The 12,365-nt window shown below is 39.8% G+C and overlaps 1 protein-coding gene across 1 annotated transcript; it reads left to right on the top strand.

Annotated features, from left to right (window-relative positions):
* The first annotated feature begins 861 nt into the window (after positions 1-861).
* On the top strand, positions 862-11,059 carry LOC149288167 (centrosomal protein of 63 kDa-A-like). The gene is made up of 14 exons (XM_089492062.1): positions 862-905; positions 1,099-1,276; positions 1,954-2,049; positions 2,167-2,283; positions 2,639-2,752; positions 4,714-4,926; positions 5,179-5,318; positions 5,455-5,589; positions 5,750-5,864; positions 6,453-6,650; positions 6,944-7,030; positions 7,659-7,777; positions 9,074-9,338; positions 10,898-11,059. The coding sequence occupies exons 1-14, from the start codon at positions 862-864 to the stop codon at positions 11,057-11,059; spliced, it is 1,983 nt and encodes a 660-aa protein (XP_089348188.1).
* Positions 11,060-12,365: the final 1,306 nt, after the last annotated feature.

Below are 12,365 nucleotides of genomic sequence, written 5' to 3'. Positions count from 1 at the left end.
CACAGGGGACGGCAAACCAGCGCCGATTTGCCAGCGCGAGTGACGTACTGAATGTGTCGAAGTGTCTCACTGGTTGTTTCTCGATGTTATGCTACGCCTCCGTGCAAAGGACTCTGGGAAGTTTGACTGACACTATTCGGCGGGATCAGAAAAGTGTCGCCGGTCTCTGCCGTTGTTACTGGTGGTGAGTTAAGCTTGCACGGCCTGCAGTCCGTTTATGGCTCTTTCTGTTATGTGGGGTCTAATGCATCTGGGGGTCGCTGTTACAGACCGCTGTGTGGAAAGCGCCTCCATTTTTACTATGGGCATCATTTTTCCTTTAGTTACATTCTGAAGTCAGGGAACATAGGATGGAGCTGTCCTCTCATTATGTATATATATATATACACACACATGTATATAGTCTGTGCCATATTGATACAAATCTGTCCGGTAGGATTTAAAATAAAGTTTCACTTATTTTGACGCTTTTGTATTGTTAATAGAATCTGCCCCTGCGGTCATTAGCTGAAAATAGAGAATAGAAAACTGCTACTGCTTTGCGTGACCAGTCACCTCCGGCTCGCCATGTCACGTATTTTTATATAGATGTGAGGTTAATCGTATGATTCATACGCTCTTCAGCACTAACAGCAAAAGAAAGACAAATCCTATCTGCTACACGTTCCATTTATTGAAAAAAATTATTTTCTAGGTTTACAGTATGACAGATTGGTGATCACGGATTTGTAAATAAATGATGTTTTAAAACAATATATGGATTTTGAGTATAATAGCATGTATGCTCGTTATGGAATATGCTGGCTTTTATGAATATTTCTTCCCTTTTATTTCAGTTGATGGTGGCGTGGCATCTCCAGAATGGAGGCTTTATTAGAAAGAATTCAGCAGCAGGGTAAAAAAGGGTGAGTGCTTTAGTTTGACGCCATGATTTGCGTGGATCTGACCCGAAAGCCGTGTGGTGCTTCTGGATTTCATTTTCCAGAATTCATAAAATTGCTACAGAATTACGCTGCCTTTAACAGAATACGCAGGTTGCTGTAAAGATTTAAAGAAAACTGTCTTTCACCTTAGGTAATGTCTCAAATTCTTTTGCAGGATACTATATGGTTCTTGCGAGCAGGAGCTACAGGAACTCATGAGGCAGATAGACATCATGTTGGATCACAAGAGGTCGGAGTGGGAAGCCAAGATGCAGATACTCAATACTCGTCTGGAGCTCAGAGAGCAAGAGCTAAACTGTACGCAAGCCAGAGAGGGGCTGTTAAACCAGGAGGTGGGCTAAATCATGCAAATAACCTAAAAGGCTGTTTTTGGGATATGTACATCTATGGTGTGGCAGACATCAAATCTTCCTGTTATTTCTGCATGCTGTGCTCTATAGTCCAGTTGTTGTAAAATATGGCATCAGGGTACTCTTTAGAGCATGCAATATCTCTGGATGTCCTCAAATTGCACTGTTAATAGTACCACAGTGCATTAAGTGATGTTGAAAACAACCAGCTCGCTCCAAAAGAATAATGCTTAAAAATAAAAAAATTTCATGGAAAACAAGGACATTTCTAACTGTAACACAATTGCAAAAGGGTTTCCTAACTATCAATTAGCCTTTTATACTTAAACTTGGATCAGTGAACACAACGTGCGGTTGGAACACAGGAGTGATGAATGGCCGCTGTATGCCTATGAAGATATTTGATGAAAAATCAGCCATTTTCAGCTACAATAGTCATTTACAACATTAACCCCGTCTGTGCTGTATTTCTGATCCATTTCATGTTATTTTAATGGACAAAATTACTTTACCAGACTAAAGGTTTTTTCATTTTTGCTCTGTAGTAGAATTTGGTATTCATTTATCGTAGGGTTATCACTGGGATCACCCAATGATGTCACCTAGAACATTGTCAAGTGCTAGGTGATAAATGACTGGTCACAGGGTTATATTTACAGGTCAGATCACTGAAACAACAGCTTCAGGAGACAGAAGAGGAGAATCGTAGCAAGATAGTGGAATATGAGGACCAACTCTCCCGTTTTCAGGAAGAGGTGTGTAAATTTTAATTGCGCTTTGGAATTTACTTGTGTAATGCCTAATGTTTTGTGCCTATAGGTATGTCTCAATGGATTTAATTCATATTTTTCTCACTACTTTGCAACGTTCAGCTGTCCAGATTGAAAAAAAGTTATGAGAAAGTTCAGAGGCGGCATCTGCGAGCAGAGATGAGGAGTAAAGGGGAAGAAGAGAGATCTGAGGTCACACGCTTGACTCGCAGATTAGAGGTAAAGGAACAGCCTGAATAGGATTTTATGTGAAAGCACAGGTTTTTGACCTGTATTATCCTCATTTAGAGTCCTACCACAGTAGGAGGTTAAATACTTTTTTGGGACAATGTAAGAGTGGAGATGTTTCTCTGTGTTTGTTTAAATTTTCCCTTCCTTTTTGAACTCCTTTCTGTAACAGATCATGGATTTGTAACATTGTGTGCACAGTTCAAGTCCATTCCTTCCCTTTTGGCTGGTGCCAGAAATGGTAGGGGGCGGCTTAAAAGTTGTGAACATGTATTGATCATCGTAAAGTGGACTCTGTGCATATCACTAATGCTGGTAATTCCTAAAATGAATAGTTTTCTCCTAGGAATTTCGACAGAGATCCCTGGATTGGGAAAAACAACGCCTGCTTTACCAGCAGCAGGTAGCAGAACTGGAAGCTCAGCGCACAACCTTGGCAGAGCAAGCAGACCTATACCAGGTAGGTGATGGATGCTTTATTCTCTTGCAATTAAATGGATCTTGAGTACAGAACTTTAAGTTAAAGCAAACTAGAGGTAGAGAAGTTGGTACTTGATTCACTGGACAGTGATTTTCTGCTTCTTTCTCTGACCCTTTTTGGGCCATAGATATACAAGAGACTCTTTATGTATTTAAATACATGGTCACACTCTTAAATGGTTTTCTATAGCACTTAGGTGCAGGACTGAGTTCAGCCTTTATGTGTTTGTGTCATTGGCACATTAACCTCCTAGATGGGTTAGCAAGCCAGATTGTGGAAGGGCCGCGTTGCAGCACTTTGTAGGGCACAGATGGACTATACAATACCATGTGTAGAAAACAGGAACATCATAGAAAAAAAAATATTTTCCTTTTGAAACAAAAATGTAACTATGCCTTGTATTGGGTATGTTTATACATACACAATCAGGGTTCTAAGGCTATCCTTAAAGGGTCACAAATGACTACAGATATTTTTTATAATTTTATTACAAGTGCAAATAAGCATTTATTGTGGGCTGAGACTGGGTGGCTAAATCAGTTTATAATCAAAACAAAACCAAAAAGGTAAAAACAGCAGAAATTCAGAGTATATGCAAACGAAGGTCCTGCAATTGCAGTTTCCTGGTAACTGAGAACAAAGGCAGAAGTGACAATTTAAACCAATTTTCCCAATTCGGGTTGTCTGTGACTAGTCAGCAGCGTCTAACACGAGGTATTGCCTGTTATAGTCTTCTGGGCTGAACTCTGTAGAGGAAACAGATGATGTAGGATTGTGAGTTCAAATAATTTCCATACTTCTTGTAAGAGTGTCCATCCTTTGACACTACTACAAGAACTGTGCTGTATGTGCTCTCAGATGACTTGCTATAATTAAAAAAGACACTAAAACTTTAAATAAAAGTTCTGAGTGGCTGGGTGCATCAGACTAATTTTAATAGTGAGAAAAGTTTGTGTCTGCTATATAATCACTGTCTGAGAAGACTCGCAAGAATACTTTCTTATTAATATGTCAGGTGTTTGGTTTTTGATTAGTTTTAAAAATCTGCTTAGATGAGATTGATGTTGTACTTGACAATGTCATGGAGGTATGTGGGAGAAGGCAATAAGGGTTTGCCCAATATCAATGTTGGAGACTATACCTCTTCTTTTGAAAAAGGTCTGAAAAGAGGTGCAGATGGTCCAACAAATTAGTAAGGGAGGAGACTGTATGGAAGTGGTTATGCTATTATGGTATTGGTAGCTTTGGGTGAGATTCCAGAAGCAGTTGTCACGGCACGTTATTAAATGCATCTTTCCGTTTTGAGAGTGGAAAAAAATCTACTTACTAAAGAATCATTTTGGGAAAAAAGTTTTTTGCAAATACCAGTAGATATTTTTGAACAAGATGTTTAGGGTTTTAATTTGAATCTAGTTAATTTAAGATTTGCTGGCAGCATATGGTGTTTATTGCTGTCCCACAACTTTTTGGTTTTTTTTTTTAAACTTTATTTCAATTTTTTTAATGTGTGTGTGTGTAAAGGACATGTACAGAACATGTAAATACATGATTCATAATAAGACATAATTATCTGGTAGTTTTCTGTTGTAATAAATTATACTTCTAGCTGACATATTCGGCACAAACATTAACTACGTAAATAAGACATAGATGTGCGTATTTCTTCCAACCAGAGGGAGGCTCGTCAAGAGCACCTACTTTCAGCCTTTAGTGGGCCCTTATGTCTGCACGGGGACAAAACCCGGGGTCAGTTAAGGCAACTTTATTGTAAGAGTTGATGTCCCTACTGTCCATGTGAGCATGCAGGCCGGTAGATGTTAAAGGACGTAAAAATGTGGGAAGATGTATTGCAGAGAGGAAAGTATAAAAGTCTTTATTTTGTTGAGTACTGGAGACTAGGGATGAAGATAACAACCTTCACAACCGTTCTCTGTCCTCAGCAACAGTCACAGAGCCATAAGCGTATGCTGGAGCAGACAAGTCTGGCTGGCCGATCAGAGTTTCAGCACCTCAGTGGCCGGCTACTTCGTGCCAATGACAGCCTCTGTGCCAGGGAGGAAGAGATGGAGACCTTAAAGCTGCAGCTTGAGGTTTCTATTGGTGAGAGGGAGCGTGCGGAACAAGAGCTGCAGCAAGCCCAGCAAGATATGCAAGTAAGCATGGAGCATGGAATAAACTTTGTGGATCATGAGGCATAGAAAGATAGAAACTGACTGCAGATGATAACTATTTGTCCCATCTAGGCTACACATTCTCTGTCCATCTTACCTTAGTTGTGAGACTTTCATGGTGAAGACATTGTATGCCTTCATGATTTCAGTTGAAGGATACATTTTTTTAATCGTTTGATTTAGATTCATGCTCAGCCCTTTAGTGGGCTCAGCTCTTTGTGTTTGGCCAAGCAGGTTCTCCAGGAGGAGAAGACCGAACTATGGGAGACTCTGAAGGCTCATACTGATTTCCTGCAGGGTACTAAAGCACAGGAGCTCCGCAGGGAGGTGTGCAGAGTGAATGAGGCCCTGAGAGACCGGGAAAGCAGCATCAGGTGATGAATGTGGGCTTTCTATTTATGATGAATAATTGGTCCATGGTTACTATTGACTTCTAAATATGTGGTGTCTATATGTATATGGCTGTATTAATATCACCTGTCATTTTAAAATGAATCATTATCTCCACAGGTCTCTAGAGGAAAAATTAAAAGAGTCTAGGCTATCAGATGAACGGGCAGACGTAGATGCAATGCGGTCCCGGCTCTCCATCAGCCTTTTAAATGAGCAAAAGCTGCAGGCTGAAGTCACTCGTTTGGAAGGCAGGTCAGTATGGCACCGTTACACCACACTGCCTCGAGCTGATTTTAACTCTAGGGGGAAAGGTATCTGACATTCTTAATAAAACATTGGATCCCATTTTAACTTATACATTTAATGTGAAGAGCCCTGACTTAAAGTTAAATACATTCTGTAAATCTTTCAGAGTTGGATCAGTCACCATGCAGTGCCAGCAGCTCACCAAGGAACTAAAGGAGAAAGGGGAGTCTCTGCAACGGTTGCAAGAGGAACACAAGAAATGCTCGTCTGATATTAAGAAGGTTAGAAAACGATTTGGAAACCAAGACTTGTCCATGTGTATATTGGATAAATTGAGTGGATGAGCTAGTTGGGAATGTTCAGACTGACCTGTTTGGTCTGCTGAGAGTTGACTCAGTTTAGCGAAACTTGTACACTGGCTTCATGAGCCAGACTGGGCTCACCTCATACCATTATTCAACAAAATCACCCACCTCTATTCTTTACAGAAACATTTTGGAGTCCTATGTTAACACTAAATAACCATTTCTGTGATGGAGATACAACAGGTCACCGAGTGGCGCACTCCTGGAGCTGAAAGTGTTAGAAATATAACTAATGAAACACATTAGGAATAAGCTAAATTGGTAGAATTTCTGTAGAGTTAGTGTATTGCCCCAGTTCAGATCTTTTGTGTTCGCTTTATGAAACTAATTCTGTTACCCTCTTCCTTTTTTGATCCACTGGCTCTTGTATATTTTATTTAATTGTAAAGTATCCTTTTTGTTGATATACTGATGTGGTAATGAAGTAAATGATTAAGACTGTGCCTATAATAGACAATTGGCAGACTAGATGAGCTCATGTTAACTCCTTCCGAATTCTGTTAGTTAAGGATTCAGCTCCACCAGGCTGAGCTCTCGTACAGCAGCGCTTTGGATGGAATGAAGAAGGAGATCTCGCAGCTCACACAGGAGCTGCACCAAAAGGACATTATCATTGCATCCTCTAAAAGTGAGGCCATTGACTGGGAAAGAAAAGTCTCCCTAGAGAGAACGAGAGCAGACAAAGAAGCTGCCGAGCACAAGGTGCTAGGTTTTTTTTTTCTTTTCTTTTAATGTTTTCCCCCGTATTTTTTTTTGCTGTTGACCTCATGTTCTCTACCTGGCCGTGTTTTTTTTCTTTTTTTTTTTTTCTTTTCCATTTCACTTTTGCCCAAAAATGTCCCTTCCTTGTCACCTGTCTTTCTAAATATTTTCCTGTCTCTCTTCTTTCTAGATTGTTTGCTTTCTCTTTAAATTAAATTCTTCCTACGGCCTCCTAACTTGGTCACTGACCTCACACTAACGAGTTCCTCTTTTCTTTTCTCACCCTGGTTTAGGTTTCTTTGGCAGCCTTAGAAACCTTGCAAAAGGAGAACCGTCAGCTGTCAGATATAATTGAGAAGCAAGAACCAGATGTGATTCAGGTGACATTGCTGAACACTGATATAATTTCCCACAGAGCAGTATATCCTTCACCTGTGGTGTTCATTTTAGAGGCAAACATTTGAGTATCTTGTATCTGTTCTGTAACTGATCCCAGCACGTTGGCATGATGTGAAACATTTTGTACGGCAAACGAATAAATAACGAGCAAGCCTTGTGGCTTAAAAATTAGCAAGTGTATTGGTGAAAAGGTGGGCATGGGGCAAACATGTGACTTGTGTATTAGGCGTAATCTTAGGGCTAATTGTGGGATGATCAGCAGGAACATTACATTCATTCCCAGGATGTGTTTTGTGTCTCTTGTAGCTTTTTTTGCCCCATAATTGCATTTTAAAATTGTGGCCTAATATGCATACACAGGACAAATGTGTGTACAAATGTAATAAGCAATCTATATTTTCTCAAATGTGTACCGTGGCTAAGCGTGTCTTAATTTAGTTTTCACAAGATCTGCATGATTATTTCCCACCAGTGCGCTGTGTCTACTTTGATGATTTAGGTGATTGACCTTCGCCGTCGCTATAAATCCTTTGAAATGCAGTCTTCATTGTATTTATCTTTTTTCCCCGGTTTCTCAAAAATGTTCCTACTGCTGTGTGGTATGATCAGGCCCTGGATAATTTGGAACGAGAGAATCAAAAACTTCAGAAAGAGTTATCGCAGACGCAAGGAAGGCTGGAGCTTCTGAACAAAGCGCGGCAGTCCGAGATCCAGGCTGCTGTGGAGAGGTGAGGGGATTCTGGCATTATATACCTTCCTCTGCCCTAAACAGAGATACAGGAGACAAGTGGAGTTTGAATGATACCTTTATTGGCTAACTGAGTAAATATAGATTGCAAGCTTTCAAGACCTCTCAGGTCCCTTCATCAGGCATGTTATAACTCAAACTCCACTTGTCTCCTGTAATTCTATGGCTAACACGGTACCAACTCTTATCTTTTTTCTAAACGGAGATGTGTCGCGCTGGCTCTATTGATATCTCTAATGATACCTTTCCTTGAATCTGCCAACACTTTTACACAAAGCTGTCTCTTGATAATATATATATATATATTAGAATACACTTGAAACTGCTTGTGCTTTAATCACTGCTACTGGTGGCATAACCACAGCAGCTCTTAGGTTGGGGGTATTTTTCCCCAGAACATCCGGTATGATATGACGCATGCTATAAAACCGTAGGCAATGAGGTTTATGCACTAAAGGGAGAGCTGTGAATTCAACTCTCTCTTTACTATTCATTTTGGCCAACAATTTTCCCCCAGTGTGAAGGGGTGAGCTGGCCCTGCATAATACATCGTTTAGCGACAGAGGAGACTGAAGAAATCTTGTTTATTTTCCAATTGGAGTATATACAGGGCTGTTATTGATTTATCTTGGGCATTGCATCCAGCCCAGTATGTTTTTGTTGTTTCCTGTTATATGCCAAATCCCTGTTGAATGAAGTTTAAATGTATCTAAACTAATTTACGGAAAATGAAAACCTAAACAATGCCAGGTACTATTGTATTTTTCTTTAAATGTGTTATGTATGTTGTTACATTTTGCACGGAAATTGTGTACAGTATTTCTTTGTTACATTGCCAAATGGTTGATATTCTGGCAACAGAGTGTTATTGACATTTAACTACCAAAATCTATTGACCTTTATTTGATAACTTTGTCAGTTTACATGCTTTCCATCTTAACAGATCTCTGGGCTTAAACTATTACAGCTGCTTACCTGCGCTTGGCCAGTCGTTTTCTCTGAAGGTAGCAATTGTTTTGGGTCTGTTCATGTGGCATTGACAAGATATATAGCCTATAAAAGTTTATTGGGTTGTTACATACACCGTTGTTTACCAACATAGCCATCTTCATTGTAAAGCAGGCCATAGCATGTCCCTACAGACCGGAAAGCTGTTTCTGCCAAGTCTAACAGACTAGTAATCAACAGAGAGAGGTTGATATTTGGACATATCTTTTAATGCATTTATATATGATGTATACAGAGCCCACTAATGTGCTTGTCTGTATCACTATAGGGAATCTCATGAGTTACAGAAGAGACACGAGGAGGAAGTGAAGCTAATGAAGGCGCAACTGAGAGAGATGGCTCAGCGTTATGAGGAGGAATTGCAAGCCCTCCGATCTCATCTTGACGCATACTCCAATGTGAGAGGCTTTAGCAGGACAAGTTCCATGGAGTCCGTGTCCTCTGAGTTATGGAAGAGAGATGCCAAGGGATCACCGGGACCAGATGGAAATGAAGACTCGTGCGGAGAGTCTGTATCAGGGCAATTATCTTCGGTGAGAAAATTACTTGGCGCAGAGTAGATGACACCAGAGGCATTAACATTTCTACACATTTTAATATGAGTATATTCCCCAAAATTTTCAAGCTTGATAAAGCATATTTATTGACCAACATTTGTGGTCTGGTGGTGCCAATTAATTTGCAGAAACAAAATGGTGCTCTCTGTTGCCTACCACTTCTGCCCACCAGGCACCAAAACTTACTGTAGTAAGACCCCCTCTTTGTCCAGTTGCACACACAATACTGTACATGTGTACCATATATCTTGGTAGTATTTACTTTCGTGTGAAAAAGAAAGTATTCCAGTATGCCCTGGTTTTACATACCAGGGCATAATAACAACCAGCATGTTAAATGTTAATGTTCATGAAAGTCCCGTTAGAAAAACACTGAACAATAATGGTTTGTTTGTAAGGGTTGCCAGGAGAAAGCCTCATCTCTCTAAAAAGAACACGGCAGAACAGCTTAGGTTTGCAAAGTTGCATCTGAGCAAGACTTCTGGAAAAATGTCCTTCTTGCAGACGAGACCAAAGTGGAAATGTTTGGCCGTAATGCACAACCAAACACAGCATATCGGTGCAAACACCTCATACCAACTGTCAGGCATGGTGGTGGACGGTTGATTATTTGGGCTTGCTTTGCAGCCACAGGACCTGGGAATCTTGTAGTCATTTTCCCCAATGAACTCCTCTGTATACCAAAGTCAAATGAGAAGCCATCTGTCCGACCGCTAAAGTTTGGCTGAAATTGTGTCATACAACAGGACAATGATCCAAAGCACACCAGTAAATCTACAACAGAATGTCTGAAAAAGAAAATAATCAAGGTGTTGCAATGGCCCAGTCAAAGTCCAGACCCCAACCCGATTTAAGTGCTGTGTCGGAACCTTAAGAGAGCTTTGCATAAATAAATTAACTGAAGCAAAAAAAAGTGGGCCAAAACGATGCGAGACTGATAATCGATACAGAAAACTATTACTTAAAGTTAATGCTGCTAGAAGTTTTTCTACAAGCTATTGAATCATAAGTTGTACTTAGCTTTTCACACATGGCTTCTCCGTTTTGGCTTTATTTTTGTTGAATAAATTATGACACAGTGTAATACGTCACGTGTTGTTCATCGGAGGTTATATTTACCTCATTTTTAGACCTGCTAAGGAACAGATGATTGCCGTTATGCCCTTATATATAAAACTGTACAATTTGAAGGGAGTGTACTTTCTTTTTTGAAAACCTTGATACACACAAGCTCATGCACCACCTTCCATTTCTTTTGTACAAACACAGCCAGAGGTAGTAAATATCTAACATAGATCTGTAAAGCTGTGTTAGAGGGGCTGCTGCTCTGGAAAGCACAGAAGTGATTGGCTATTCCTTCTGAAGTGGTTCTTCAACAGCTAATATTTACATTTCTTATAGCCAAAGCCCCAATATTTATCCTGCCTTCCTGGACTAATTTACCCAATGCCAGTGCCTTGGTGTGGATAAGATTCTGATTTTGGCTTATGCTGTCCTTTCTAAGGAAATCTGACTTAGGTTTTCTTTATTTCCAGCTTCCCATCCCACCATCCACGCCAGCCAGTGCCATAGCTGTGCGTTACCTACAAGAAGAAGAGCTCCGGTCCCAGGACCTCCTCCAACGCTTGGATTCTCATATTGAGGAGCTGAAGCAAGATAGTCAACGCACAGTGCAGCACTTCACCCAACCTAGGTAAACCTCTCGGGTCATATCATCTGAGACTATGATCCGTTTACCATGAACTTGGTGAAGGTGCATAATGTGTCCACAAGGTGTCAGTGGAGAGCCAGCTTGGAAAGAATCACCGTGAAGCTGAAAATCTCAGGTTGCCCAATGCAAAACCAGCCATGTGAGATTTTGTTATTATTTGGATTTGGGGCTTTTACAGTAATCAAAGTATGTGTGGAGAATGTGCAAATCAATGTATGTTGAGAAATACAACTTACCTTGGTGAGCCACCTGTTGAACAAAGATAAATGGCCCTTGTTCTTCTTGATGCTTTATATGTTCTACTCCATCGGTTTATAATAACCCTTTTATAAATCCTAATCTGTGCCCTCTGACTTCTTCTTGATCTTATTCTCTTATGTATGTGATATTACTTTCTATCCTCCTTGTATGGATTATACTAATGTCAGTGCACATGTCCTCTAGCGTGTTCACTTTCCGTACAGTTTCCCCTACCTATGTATCCACCCCATAGGGCTAAACCCCATTCCATCATTTAAAAAGTATGCATTTGCAATCTGCAAAAGAAAAGCTTATTTGTGTAAACCTGTTAAGGATTAGTTTCTCTATACAGAAATTTCGATTTAATGAATAATATATATATATATATATAAAAAAAAAAAATCACATTCTTTGCAACAGAACTGAAATTTATGGTGAAATAGCAATTTCTGCATTTTTTTTTTACTGGACATGTATATAACAGGCTGTATATTTAATTTTTTTTTCATTTTCTTAATAAATTATTATAAACGTATTGTGTGTGAGATTTTATTTTGTATTTTAATGTATATTCTTATGGCACATTTCTTTGATAAAAGGCCAGTTTACCTGAGAACAAACATACACTTCCATTCAAAAGTTTGGTGTCACTTAGAAATGTCCTTGTTTTTGACAGAAAAGCAAATTTTGTCCATTAAAATAACACCAAAGAGACCAAAAATACAGTGCAGATGTCGTTAATGACTATTGGAGCTGGGAACGGCTGATTTTAATAGAATATCTTCATATGCGTTCAGAGGCCTTTTATCACTCCCATCACTCCCGTGTTCCAATGGCACTTTGTGTTTGCTAATAATCTCTACTTGTGCCAATTAAAGTAACAGAGTATGCAGGTCCAAGGGAAACTGGACCAGTAGCATTCAGATCACTTGTATCTGCTTTCGATTTGTCTGCGCCACTTGTTAAGGGCAAAGCAGTTCACCCATTTGTCCAGAATTTGACAGCAAACAAGAACCATTCAAACCAACTAGTCTGCCCATTTTTCATGTGTA

This window comes from Sceloporus occidentalis, unplaced genomic scaffold, assembly GCF_023333645.1.
Source record: "Sceloporus occidentalis isolate IW3139 unplaced genomic scaffold, rSceOcc1.0.p SCAF_53, whole genome shotgun sequence".
Classification (NCBI taxonomy): Eukaryota; Metazoa; Chordata; class Lepidosauria; order Squamata; family Phrynosomatidae; genus Sceloporus; species Sceloporus occidentalis.
Note: the sequence above shows the minus strand (reverse complement) of the source record. Positions and strands in the feature narration are given on the sequence as shown.

Coding starts and splice junctions, on each gene's coding strand:
- LOC149288167 (XM_089492062.1), top strand. CDS start 862: ATGGAGGCTTTATTAGAAAGAATTCAGCAGCAGGGTAAAAAAGG. Junction 5,865..6,452: donor GCTCGTCTGATATTAAGAAG/GTTAGAAAACGA, acceptor GAATTCTGTTAG/TTAAGGATTCAGCTCCACCA. Junction 6,651..6,943: donor AAGAAGCTGCCGAGCACAAG/GTGCTAGGTTTT, acceptor ACCCTGGTTTAG/GTTTCTTTGGCAGCCTTAGA.